This window comes from Drosophila ficusphila, unplaced genomic scaffold, assembly GCF_018152265.1.
Source record: "Drosophila ficusphila isolate 14025-0441.05 unplaced genomic scaffold, ASM1815226v1 contig_197, whole genome shotgun sequence".
Taxonomy (NCBI): Eukaryota; Metazoa; Arthropoda; class Insecta; order Diptera; family Drosophilidae; genus Drosophila; species Drosophila ficusphila.
In genome coordinates this window covers 3,642,223-3,656,457 of record NW_025064091.1, presented here as the reverse complement: position 1 = coordinate 3,656,457, position 14,235 = coordinate 3,642,223, and the positions used below count along the sequence as shown (strand labels likewise).

The 14,235-nt window shown below is 38.0% G+C and overlaps 1 protein-coding gene across 1 annotated transcript; it reads right to left on the bottom strand.

Annotated features, from left to right (window-relative positions):
* Window positions 1–1,528: 1,528 nt before the first annotated feature.
* On the bottom strand, window positions 1,529–2,034 carry LOC108097460 (MICOS complex subunit Mic10). Its single transcript, XM_017199734.1, has one exon. The coding sequence runs from the start codon at window positions 1,949–1,951 to the stop codon at window positions 1,727–1,729; it is 225 nt and encodes a 74-aa protein (XP_017055223.1). The 5' UTR covers window positions 1,952–2,034; the 3' UTR covers window positions 1,529–1,726.
* Window positions 2,035–14,235: the final 12,201 nt, after the last annotated feature.

Below are 14,235 nucleotides of genomic sequence, written 5' to 3'. Positions count from 1 at the left end.
TTTCCAAAATCTTGCCAGTTTTTAAACCATGAACCAAAGATTTGAGAACCAAACTAATCATCTCAACGGGAAGCTGCGTAGCTGCCAAAACGAATCTGTCGCCGCATCGGATATCGTGTATATCGTATATATATAAATGTATATATATATATATATATGGCCAGTCAGTGGAAAAGGAACGGCGAAGAAAAATTGCTGCCGAATTCTGAGGCCACAGACACAATCCAGAATCCAGAGTCCAGAAAACAAAAAACAGAGTTCGAGTCGATCACGATTGCCTCTCCGCTCGAATCGAGGATCGAGGATCGGGGATCGGGGATCGGGAATCAGGGGATTGGGGATCGGGGATCGGGGTTGGAGAGTGGAGGCACCAATGGAGGCAATGGGTCTTCGACTATCTTGATGGGCATGGGATGCGATGCGATGCGGCGCTACAGGCTCAACTCAGCCGAATTGAGCATTGATCGACGATGACGATGACGATGTCGACAGGATCAGAGTTGCCCACTCAGATATTTAGTTAGCCAACCTAAATCGTATAAAAAATGCTTATATTAAAATGTACTTCTTTTTATTATATACTCAAAGTTAAGTGGCTAAATATTTATTAAGACGAAACAAAATATTTCCAATGTGTTCAATACAGATTGGAAATTGCTTTTGTATATTTCCCAAGTAAATATATTTTCTTATAACATACAATACAATTTATATGTATTTGCAGCTTTAAAGCTAAAACCTTTTAAATTCTAAGTCCCTTTCAACAGAATTTATTTTATTTAATTTCTACATTTTCTCCAAATATTTTCTAGCGCATTTTCGCAGCACTAAAGAAAAGCGTGATGCACTTCTTTCTGGAGAGTGCAAAGCTGCCAATGAACCAAATCCAGCCTCTGGTCGCGGATCTATCTCAATTCCTACATTTGACCTGTGAACCGTAATGGATTTTGTATATATTATAATTGCCGACCGTGCTACACAATCTCCTTAGGTTTTGAGTGCGCTTTTTCGACTGGAGTTGCTCTTTTGGTTGGTCGATCAACCGATTGCCTCGGAAGCAACTGCATTCAACTGCATTCGAAGCGCTGCCCTCGACAATATCTTGGCAAATGGATCGCGAAATGCGATCTTTCCGAGAAGAAGACAAGTTGAGAGAGCCGCGGAGCTGCGAACTGATGGTGAGGGGGGCATTTCGGTGGACTTGTCGCATTAGCACCAACCTGAAAACGGGATTAGACCAGATTTATGGTGCCCTTGAACGATCTGCTGATCGGTGAACATGAAAGAGCGACTTGTAATGGCCGAAAAAGAGGAGAATCGGTGTCGAATGCCATCGAAGATTGGCACAGATCACTTGCTTTAGATCGCATACTGATCTAGATTGGAATAACTTAATAGTGCGCTTTTTCGTTGAATCGAAAATATGCATGAAATCACTTGTTTAAAGAGCTTTCAATTGGCTAATAAATGATTAAAGCTTTGGATGATTGCTCTGAATTAATTATGTTAAATTAAAAGTATTTGAAGCGATAGATAAACGTATACCATATATATTATATGATTTGCAGTTTATTTTGTTTCTTATAGACCATTGTATACAGCATCTCAGTAAAAAGCCGAATTTCATCGAGTTCACGTGTTCAAATCATTCCACATTCCACATAAACGCAAGCCACCGAACCACAGGTATTCATATGTAAAATAAAGTATCCGAATGTTCTGTAAATCACTTCCGTTGGGAGAACTTCACCTCGTTGAGTTCCTTTTCACAGCCACGATATGCCATTCCCACTCCGAATCCAGTGCCCAACCAAACGGGCCAAATGCGCCTCCGGAAGAAGAGTAAGGTGACCACCGATCCGATGACCAGACCTCCGATTCCCTTCACCAGAGAATCGGAAAAACAGCGATTCAGGGTTTCCCGCAACCGATCTTCGGGTGCAGTCGACATATTTGCTCTCGTTCCAGCTGATTATCGGAAATTTATGAATTTGTTTTTGCTGCCAGATGATGTGACATTAACCAAATCGAAAGGGCTAAAGCAAACAACTACGGAAATCTCCGGGGTTACTGGGATTACACAAAAGTTCAAATGTTCCAGTTGAGTCCGCGTGATTTTAGCCCATATCTACTTAAATTCCTGTTGCCACATTAACAGCTCAGTTGGCCAAAAGCGGGATTATAACTCCGCTTTGAGGCTCTGCGGAGCCACTTAACCTTGTTCAAGCAAATCGATCACGATCGATTTCTGCCAAAATAGATAATAATCGATACGTACTCGCTGGCCCAATCTTCGGCCATCTTATCGATCTATATGGGCATGCAACATGCGATTCCGAGTTCCATTCTGATTCCCAGTTGGCCAATACACTGGTACAAACAAATTGAAGATACTAGACTATTTTCACAAGAAATGAATAACTTATTTAAAACGAATGACAAGTTTAGGGAGCTTACATTATATATATTAATGTATATTAAAATGTGATATTTAAACATATTTATTTCAATTATTATATTATCAATGTATACAATATGTTCGGTTATTTTTTCTGTACAACTTAGCTTGCACCTACAATCAACCATTCGAGTTCAGCCTCGACTTTGGATTTGGCTTCAGTTTGTGCCTCGGCAGCTGGTTAGCCGGGTAATCATGTCAGCATAAGGCAGAATACCGCAACATTATTTTTATCGATATGGCCCAAACACTGGGCCAAAAAATGAAAATTCAAAGGAATGATGGAGTAAGAGTAGTGAATGTCCAGGATATCAAGGTTGTCAATAATATGAAAATAATAAATTGTCTATAAAATCGTTTGCTAATGGGGTAACAGTGCATTTTAAATTTCATTCGGGGAGAGTGGATCAATAAATAGACTGGTAAAAAATGTGTAAATAAAAAGGATTTCGTTTTATCACTACCAAATAAAAACGTAAGTTGAATTAATTAAGTTACTGGGAAATTCTTACGTTCTGGAAATTCTTTATAAATTTGCTATATTTTCTCAAAAGAAAACGCTATTCCCATCCATATTATTTACATTTCCGGAGAAGCGTATTCCCGGTTCACCAGTTCGCCCAACTCCCAACTCCCTACTCCCGATTCCCAAATCCCAACTAGCAACTCCCACCGAAAAAAAACCCACTCCGATTTTGGCCGACTGCTTGGGAAAACGGCGCAGGCGACCGTGTTGACGTGTTAAGTGCTTTGGCCAAGAGATGGCCCCGAAAAAAGGCTGAGCAGAAAAAAGAAGGCAGCAATTGGAAAAAAGACTTGAAAAAGTCCGTCTGCTCTTCCACTTGCTTGGGCTTAGGCTATAATTTCAGCTCACCGCCCACCATTTTTTGGGCTTTTGTTTTTTTTTTTTTTTCTTTTTATTCGAGGCGTTTGGGGGCGCAACGGAGCTTAACTCGAAAATTGCAAATTCGGGTGTTCAATCGAGTCAAATCCTTTTCTATTACCAACTCAGCCGCTGCGCTGCGCTCTGTGTTTAAAGAAATTGTCGGCCTCATGAGCAATTTAATGCCTGATTTGCCTTTGCCTTGTGCGATTTTAACTCCGACTCTGGCTCCGATTTAGCCAGGAACTCCGTTCTTAGCCTTTGGTTGCATTTTCATGCTTTTCCCCCCGGCCACGTAGGTGATTCCCGCTTTTGGGTGTTGGCACAGTTTTCCGCCTGCGAATTTTCCCTTAAGGATGGGCGTGAACCTCAAAACTGAGCAACGGAGTCAATTGTTTTATTAACTGACTTCTCAAATGTCCACAGTTTTTTTACTCCCAACTTCTGAGCTCAATAAAATGGATAAGGATTCGGATATTTTAGAAATTAATGAATTTTAATGGGCGACATTATAAAAGTATATGTAATGATTAGACATTATAAAAATATATGTAATGATTCGAAATTAATTCTAAATGCATTGGAGATGAAATAAAATAAACTACTTACTTATTTTTCATCAATTATTTATTTAGGAAATTAACTTTAATTTTTAGAAAATAAAAAACTAAGCTTTGGGTACAAAACCACCTCAATATCTGCGATTATCAGTTGGTCAGTTGAGCACAGCAAATTGGCCAAACTACTCAAGATCATAATGAAGACATTTATGGACCCGCGACCGGATTCAATTGTGCGGCATTCAACAATTTTTGCAATCAATGCGAATCGGACTAGGAACGGGAATAATGCGATGGCCTTAGGGTACTGAATGCATCTATGTGTACACCTGTGGTCAACATATTAGTAATGCTTCAATAAAAATAAACAAAATTTAAGTGTATGCTGAATAATCAAATACAAGAAGCAACCATATTGTACGAAAAAAGTAAGCTTTAAAATTATTTAAATTGGTTTTATATAATATGTTTGTGTTCATTAAGAAATGTGCGTTATATTCATTTATTGTTTAAAATAGTAAACAGATTTAAAAAAATGTAATTTAAATTATTTGGGAGTAGCTTTCGACATTGTTTTGGAATCCCAATCACATTCATGTACATTTTGTTAATCCTTACTAAATTTATTTATCTGTGTCGTATAAAAGCACCTAAATTTGTGATAACCCCAGGGGCTTTGTGATTTTTTTGCTGACCCCACCTGTGGGCCCGTGTGTGTGTGTTCTGTGTGCGTTGGGTGGGTGTCCCTGTGGCCGATCGTGCTCCCCAAGACTGGCGATTTGGAGGCGGGGGGCGGGGGCGGGGGAATCGGCACAGAGAACAACTCAATGAGGCACATGCAAGTCAAAACATTGGACCTGGACCTGGATTTCGGACTGGGCTTGGACCCGAGCCCGCTGGCCATATGCTCGCCCGCTCTCATCAATTCCGACTTGGGGGCCTTGGCCAGGCCTGTATTTTTTGCCTTTTTCTTCTTCTTTTTGGCCAGGGATCTGAGCCCGGTCCACGCTGGTTGGCTGGGGCTCATTATAGATGCAGCGCCGATTTGTTTTGTTGTCCCCCCATTTGACTTTGAATTGATAGCATCAGGCAGCAGCCAACATCCAACTCCGTCGGCGGCTGCTGCTCAGTGCTCAGTTTTCCCCTCCTCTGCTTTCCATCCTGCCGGGATTTTCCTTTTCGCCTGCCTTTGAGATATATATAAATGTATTTGAACAATTGAGTGTGCTGCGCATGCGCGCTTGCCCAGTGCAAATATTTTAGATTCGCATAAACTTTGCATAGTTTTTGCCCGGCTTTCCGCTTCCATTTCTCTGATTTTTAAAACGCCTGCACAGTGGGTAAATTACCTAAAGGAGTTCGCAATTAAATGTAATGACTCCGTGGCTAAAAATATTATTATTATTATCTAAAAGGGAATGGTTGCGTGAGAGAAAGGAATTAAAATAAACCATAAATATTTGCATATAGTGATAATAAAGCAAGTGACTGTATATTTGCTCATTTTAGCATGCCATTGTTCATTTATTTTTATATATTATTATTTATTTTAATTAATATCTCACACTTCTTAAAACATTTTCTCATCATCGCTTTTCTGCATTATTTAATTGGCAAATCAACTTTAACAATTCGCTGTTCGAGTTTGAAGAAAGCAAATCTAGAGCTTAGGGGAATTCCCACTCACGACCACTGTTTTTTATGACTGCGTGTGCTCCGAGTTGTCCACGCACTCTCTGCAGTCACTGTAACTGCAGTTTTTGCTTTCCTGTTCCCGTTCCCGTGTCCGTGTCCGTTCGCGCTGTCTTCACTGTGGCGCGGTGCCCTGGGCTGTTTAGCTGCGCATTTTTATTTAACATATCATTTAAAATTCATGTAAAACACATGTAGCTGGGCTGCGGGCTGCTTTGCATACGGTGGGCATAAAGTACGAGCCAGCGGACAAAACGGACACACGGACAAGTGCAGGGAAACAAAAACTTTAAGGTGGCTAACAAATAATAATTTTTTGTTTGCAAATTGGTTATTAAATCCGTATTTATTAACCAAAATATATACCAATTAATATTAAAAATATTTTTAAATTTATTCTTAAGCTTCATAATAAAAATAATTTGAAAACATTTTTCTTTAAGCTTTAAATTATTTTAAAAATACCTATTATTTTATTACCCCTCTGTTTCGTTCAAATACAATAGCAATATTTGCTATTTACCCATTTCTTTATCTAATATTTAATTTATATTTCTTTTCGTGTACGGACGGACAAGACTAGCGGACAGTGGAACGGACACATCACACCCAAGCGCCAGGAGGGATCGTTTGTGGGAAGCGGAGGAGGGATCGGGGATCGGGGATGGGGAATGGGGATTGGGGAATGGGGATTGGGGGATGCAATACCCAACCCAACGAATTCATAAGCAAAGGCAGAAGGTCTGTATCTGAAGTCGCATATCTGGATAGGCGAGGATTTGGCCATGGGTTCCTTTTGCCGCGATGAAGATGTCGCTTGTTGCTTGTTGCATGCTGCATTTAATTTGTAAACAAAGTCTTTAGTTTATGACTTGAAGTTTTATTTTAGCATATCTAGGCTCCTCCCGCTAGCATTTTGTTGGAAATTTGTAAACAATTCGGAATTCCAGAACGCATCATTGCCAAAGCAATTTGCATATGCAGAGGGGCCGAGAACCGAAAGAAGTTGAGGACTGGAGAACTTCAGATCTGGTCAGTGCGATCTGCGGGTTGTGGGTTGTGGGATCGGGGATCTGGTATCTGGTATCTGGTATTCCGGACAGAAGCCATTGTTGTGGCCTCGAGGCTGACCTTTTGGCCCCCTCCGCCGTTTTGGCCGTGGCAGCCGTAACAAATCAGCAATGACGTGCCCCGACACTAAATGCAATTTATAACACTTTTTTTTTGTGTGCTCCTCTCGGCTTGCCCCTTCTCTGTTCCATGCCTCTCGGTTGCTTCGCCAGCGAAGATTGTCAAACAACTTGACTTAAAGGCAACTTAACGAGCAGCCCCCCGATGAACGACAACTTCATCATGGGGTCGACGCGGTCTCCTCCTCAACGGAGGATGCTGTCATCGGCATCAACACACGATGGACCCGCGGTTCCGTGGACCCCGAAAAAAGCCATCAAAAGCGTTCAGCCAGCGAACTTAAAAGGCAACGAGAACGGCATGAATGGTGGGATTGGATGCGATGGAACGGAATGGGAGGTGTTTTGGCGGAGAAAGAGGCTTTCACTAGGGAGAGATTCACGGTACTGTAAATGCTCTTTATTCAAAACATTTATAAGCCCAATAGCATTAGTAATATTCATCAGTTCCAAAATTGCTGGCGTTTGTTTAAGTTGTGGATTGATTCCAAACCAATTTAATGGTAAGATAAATAACAATATCTGCACCTGTTTTATTACTATTTTTTTATAATAGATTTAAGTATTTGAAAGTGTTAAGTGTTCTTTAAGAAGTAATAATTTCAAATATTTTGCACGTGTTAGAAATTAAGTTACATTTTCTTTAAAATTTGTTTGGTTTTGAGCTACTGAATACTACTTAAGACACCTTCAGCCTATAGATTAAAACCCTCACATATTTCTCAATGCAGCCTGGTGATCTCATCCGATTATTGCTCGACTATAGGGTATATATTATCTGCCCTACTCCTGATATATTTATCTTCGCAGAGCCTCCCACGACAGCGAACTGCACTTGTCTGGAGCTTGGTTTTTATGAACGCTTGGGCTTTAAAATAAAACTACCGCGACTTTCTCCGCTCTCCCCTAACATTTCACCTACCCTTCCCCCAAAAACTCTCTCTTCCAAGCACATGAATAATGCAAATGCCCGAGACTGCGAGAGGAGTTCAGATATCCTTCCGAAAAAAGCAAGATATAGCCCTACACACATAAATGCAGTGAGAGAAATCTTAGCATAGATAAATATTTCTATGAAGGAAATATCTAATAGTTTTCAAGTAATTTATAATATTTTAGTAGGCAAACAAAATGTACTTATTATCAGTTAAAATTAATTAAACATATTTATTTATCTTATTTGATTTATAACTCCAAAAATTATATTTATTTTAGCAATTATTTAACGTTTTCTTAAATGGTTACCTTTCAATATTGGATTTATTTTTTTGTCTGTGTGGTCGCATCTGGGCTTAATACGCCATAACTCACCAACACCCACACACTGCCACAGTGACACTAACAGGGACACGCTCACTCACTCATACATAAAACACACACACACACCAACACAGAGCAAGGACATCGCATCTCATCTAATATGACCGCCCGTCACTCATTAAGCCGTCGCTGTCGTCCGCTCTTTATTGTTGTTTATATTCCTATATAGAAAATGTTCGTAGCCGGCGGTTATCAGAGCCCAGGAAATTGCGATTTTTCATTTCGGTGTTTTTTTTTTTCGCTTTTTATTTTCGGGGAAAAATAGAAAAACGTCGGCGGGGCGGCGATGTGAGCGTATCAAATTTTGTCAAATTTTTCGTTGCTGTTCTTGCATTATTTTAGCAAAATAATTAACACGAACCATCCATCCATCCATCCATCATTTAGTCAGTCCGTCATTCTGATGGTCTGGCCTCGTCCTCAGCCTGATTTAGAGATGTCCTTTTTGGCCTTGTTATAGGAAATATGGTTTTGTATTAAGAATTTTCGGGAATTTATAATTATGTATTTATAATTATTTTCCATTTAGGGAAAATAGAAAATCTAAAATATATGTTGTATTTATTTAACTTGTGTGTTAAGTAATTTATATTTATTCCATCTTATTCAAACTAAAATCTAATCAATTAAATGGTTTAAAAGAAATTTTCTAACAATAGTAATTGGATTTATTTTTATATTTTCTAAATGGCAGCACTGTTTTTGGTCCTGGCATTCTGGTCCTTTTGCCTTGAGGCATTTATTTATGGTCCTTCCTAAGCAGCCGCATTATATGCAACATTTTGTCGCCTTGTGATTATTTTCGGCTTTTCCTGGAAAAGTGGGCGTTGGGGAATAAAGGATGGGGGCGTGGCAACTGCACCTCATTTTGCTTGATTGCTTTGGGCTCGAGGCTTTTGCCAAGTTGATTTTTTATTTGTGCCTGTCGCCGTTCTGCAACCATCATCATCATCTTAGGGCTTTTCTTGTCTCCAAATGAGATGAGTTGAGTTAAGATGAGTTGAGTTGAGATGGGATGAAATACTGGGGGGGTGGCACATGTGCTCGTAATATTTTAGTGTCCTTTTACTTATGCACCACCCACTCAGTGGTGGCACTATCCCCAACCAACATCTTTGTTTCTTTGATATTTGCTTAATTTTTAATGGGCCAGCCTGCAAGTAGGCAGCCATATTTTTGTTTTACAACCCCAGCCACTTGGCTTAATTAAAAGGAGAAGGTTGTATCTTTAGGATTCCAAGATAAATAATTTATATTAGTGCCGTAATATATAGACAGCATGTTTATCCATTATTTTGCCTACTTTCAGGCCGCTTATGGGAATTGGTTGTGGGAAATTATGCCTATTTATGGGCTGCTTACCAAATTTCGATACATAAATTAGTTCATCTTTGTATACTTAGTCAAAACACAACACGTTCGGCTTAGCAATTATACCTTATTACTTTTTTATCTCTGTTTAGGAAATTTTTAAAATCTAATTATATTTTGCAAAATAATAATTCATAAGTGGATTTGAAAATGTAATAAAGCCATTATAATAGCAATACTCTCAACCCTTTTTAAAAACATATTTCAGATAATCAAAAAGATGGTTCAATTAAGTGATGGTAGTAAGTTTTAGAAAAAAAAATAGTTTTGCATCAAAACAACAATTTATTTCAAACGAAAATAAGGGTCATTTAATGGGGTCTTATTATGAAATCATAAAGTTTGCTTTGAGCAAACTAATAAACAAAGTATTACTTCCAATTGGTTCCGGTCTATATCCACATCGAAATTTCGGTAAAATTTCATTCATTAATCAAATAAAAATTAAACCAATAACAGTCAAGACTTGCTTTGGAAATTTAATTAATTACCACTGTGTGTTATTCCAAAATTATATAATTAAAGGCAAACTGGGCTAATAGATGATGGAACAAGAATTTGGACTTATGGAGGTTACGTCAATGGGATTCCCCGCAACAACGGGTGACCAGCGAAGATTTAGCCACGTTCATAAATCATAAAAATAAATACTTGCCGATTTTTCAAGTGTGTGAACCCGAGTGTCGGAAAAAGGTAGAAAAACAAGGGAATGTTTGCTTAACGGAGGGCGAACTCTCTTTAAAGTAAAATATATACAAAATATTAAGATATTTTAAAGTATTAATATCCACTTAAATAAAAGAATAAAAAAAACAATAATTCAAACAAAAATAAACATTTTGAATATTAAAATGCAGTTAATAATAATAGGAGGAAGTTAAATTTATGTGTTTACAATTTTTGAAACCTAAAAAAAAAAAATAATAAGCCCCAACATTTTTAGACCATCCGTGACTAAAATAACATTTCAATGGCATTATGGAGAGCTCAAACTAATAAGCTTTTTGTGGTATTGAAAGAAAAAAACAACCAGCAAAAATCCCCGCAATTACTGAGTGTTAGGAAATCAATAAGCCCGTTTGGTATTTACATAATTCATTGAATATGAATTCATCACAGAATCATGGACAGAATTAGCCTTTAAAGGCGTTTCGCCTCGGTTTCCCACAGCTGGCGATCATTTCCCCCTTTGGATCGTAAAATCATTTGACAAATTGAATGACATTTCGCGGACAATCGGCGATGACAGCAAAAATGTCACTAATTATGCCAATCGAAGCCGATCTGGCCGATCTGGGATCGATTTCGATCGTCAAGTGTCGAATGATGGCACATAGTCGGGTAAACTTGATTTTGTAATTGCGAGCGAATTACGCGAACTCAAAAGTGGTTTTAGCCTGAAAACTAGTTTCGTGGGTCCAGTTGGTACACCCCTTTAGTTGTTGTTTATGGAAGATGTCACGACGATGGCTTTATTATGCGCTCAAATCAAATGGATTTCTCTGCGAGAAAGAAGTTACTTTGTACACAACAATTGCGGCTTAATTTCGCTTTCAATACGATTTTAATTAGCGCGATTCGGTCGTAAAGCTGCCAGCAGACGACTTCCTTCGATTGCCCTTCACTTTCGCGGATTATGGCCGTAAAACAATGATTAAACTTAATTTTTAATTCCATTTCGTCTTGGACTCTGACACGTTTCGCACTTGGCGAGAAGGTCAGGGTCTTCAATCCACATTTAGCCACCTTATTTCTGCCGAGTAATCAAACAAGTAATAAGATCTCGGCCTGGCCAAAACCTTCGCATCGATTGATTGCCGTCGTTTTTGACGAATTAACGCTGCTGATGGAAAAGTCCCCGCAATATTTGGTCAATCAATTAAAACGCATCTTAAAATATCGGCCCAAGTGTGACCGATTTTTCCTGTTTTTCCACAGATGAAGCAGGTGCACACAAAAAGCAATTGTTGCAAATGAAAACGCTCAACAAATTCCGATCGTTTGCCTGGCGAATTAAGCCGTGAAACTGTTTGCCTTTCGGCAAGTCTCTGGGAATTTACGGAACAAACAAGCCCACTCGAATGCGTTTTACATTCATGCCAGATCAGCATTGAGATCTAAGCATATATTTGCGATGCCTCAGATGATGCTAGAATTTGGCAAACAGTCGGCCAGCTTGAGTTTACTAGTGGCATTATTAATGCTAATGTTTAGGCAAAGTGAGGTTTAAGTTTTGGAAAAAAAAAACAATAAGGAACTATAAAATTGATTCACAAAACAAGTGTTAATAAATCCTAAAAAAAATGGAGAACATTTGAAAATATCCATATTAACTAGAAATAAAAACCTACATATGAAAAATCATTCAAACAAATTAATATACATATATTTTTTCCGCTAAAGTGCTGACAACTCCCCCATAAAAAGCAAATTATTTAATTAATGTTATACGCATCCCAAAAAAAAGCAGACATTTACTGGCTATAAAATTGATGGAGTATCCCACTCATAAACTGACAATGCCAACTTATGATTTACTGACCAGATCGAAGATTCTGATGCGGGCTGAAATCATAACATCACACCCACATCTCGAGATCTCCAGTGGGGAATTGCCCAAGAGCAGCATCTGCAACATGCAAACATTGTTTTGCGGTTTTGCAAAATGTTAAACAGAAATGCAATTTGGCAAACGTTATTTAAGAGCTCACCGTGCTTGTCTTATTTAAGCATCGTTTTACTCATAACGATCGGCGTTGAGTTGAGCTCAAGACGTGGCCAAAATACATGGCTAACAAGTGTGTCCAACATGCATGTGTACCCCAAATAAGGGGGCAAAAAAGGGGTTGGGGAGGGGTTGTATGGAACTGAAGGTGTAAAGGGGGTCCAGTCTCCGAAAGCCAGTTGTTGTTTTTGTTGGGCGAAACAATTTGTCGCGATTGACGCCGGTTTCGCAATTGTTTTATGGCCGCTGCCGAGGGCCAAAACCCCTGGCAAACATTTACCATTCTCAAACACGCGAGCTGCACAAATATTTGAAGAGCCCACGTCGGCTACCAGAGAAGAACCAACTACTATATCAAGAGTGGAAACCGAAAGTGTTAGGGGAGTATACCTTGTATAAAAAAAAATTGTTAAGAAACTGCAAAGAAGAAATTAATATTAGAAATTGTCTCACAAATAAATCTTGCATAGAATAATAATTATACTTAAAAAAAGGTAATTCAAATCCCTGTAAAAAACCTGTTCTAGACATGCAATTTTTGGGAGTAATATACAATTTCGTAATCATTAACAAACACAACAGTTTCGAAAGTATATTTATGAATTCTAAGCTTCTGTTTCTCAATGTCTCCTAATAATTTCTTTTTTATTAACTTTTAAACACAAACGAGCTTTACTTTTTTGTAGAATATTCTTTTTTTTTCTGTGCTAATCCAAGAGCAAACGAAAATAATTGAGGGCTGAGATCCACACCTCTGTTAGGTCACCAACAAGTTTGACTGACAAACGCACAATCAATATCAATAAATGTATACACACAGTTGTTCAAACTTGATCTATTGTTTGGCGACAGAAGAGAAAGAACGAAAACAAATATATATAAACATATATCTCGGACCTAACCATAATTATAAATCTTTTGTCGCTCAACCTGATTTTTAGACAGACTCTGGCATTTGTTTTACACAAAGGCCATCAATATATTTAAGGCTTTAATTTTATCGTGTTCTTGTGTTTTAATTACAAGCAAAAACAGATTAAATTTTCATAATTAAAGGCATGCCAAAAGCAAAACTAGAGTCCAGACAAGGCAAGGCATTAAATCTGAATATTTTTAGGCCTAGAGTTTATGTTCATAAAACGAGTTTGGATGCTCCGAACTGAATCGGCAAAGAACCTCAACCATTCCGAGTGATTCACGCTTTGTGACTTGTCCCAAAAAGTTGGCCAGATCCACAAAATTTGCATTCTCTAAAAATATACTTCCAGGTTGTTTTGCAGTCAAAATTTGGACGTCACAGTAAGATGATTATGTAAATAAAGCCGGTGCTATAGGAAAATAACTGATTGAAACATAAATTTACATAATTAACTAAACGAAATTGTTCAAATATGAAAAGAAATGGGAAATACAAATATTTAAAATTCTACCTTATTCATTATTCATTTGATTTTTCGACAACACCAGAACAAGGAAAGTAATGGTAAGAATATGGAATTTCAAACCTCCTGAATTAAGATTGAGCAATTATAGTAATCAGCATTCATTATTCAATACATTTATATTTGCTCATTTTTCAAGCAATTAAGTTATAAGCTCTATTGACAGACCACCTATTTTCATCATTTTGACAAAACAAATCAATAAACAAAAATCCAATTCTTTATAAACGAGTTTTTAATGTTCCCTCCCAGTTCAATGTTCGTTAACCAATTTAGATTTTTGGCTAAGAGCACACGAACTAAGCCATTAAATACCCTTTCCTATTTTTATTGTTATCTCAGGTTAATGGTTACCTTGCTTTTATTATGAAAACAGTAAATTTATTAACTTAAGCTAATTTTACCAAATGATGGCCATAAAATCAGCTGAAATATCTGTTAACCGTATAAATTCATCCATAAAATGTAAGCTGAAACTTTATATAAAGGTTGCCTTTATTATTAATTCGCCAATGCTGGCGAAACTAATTCGAAACTGGATTTTCTGTCAGTTGGCACACTGAATCACTTAAAATGAAATTGAACCATGCCTTG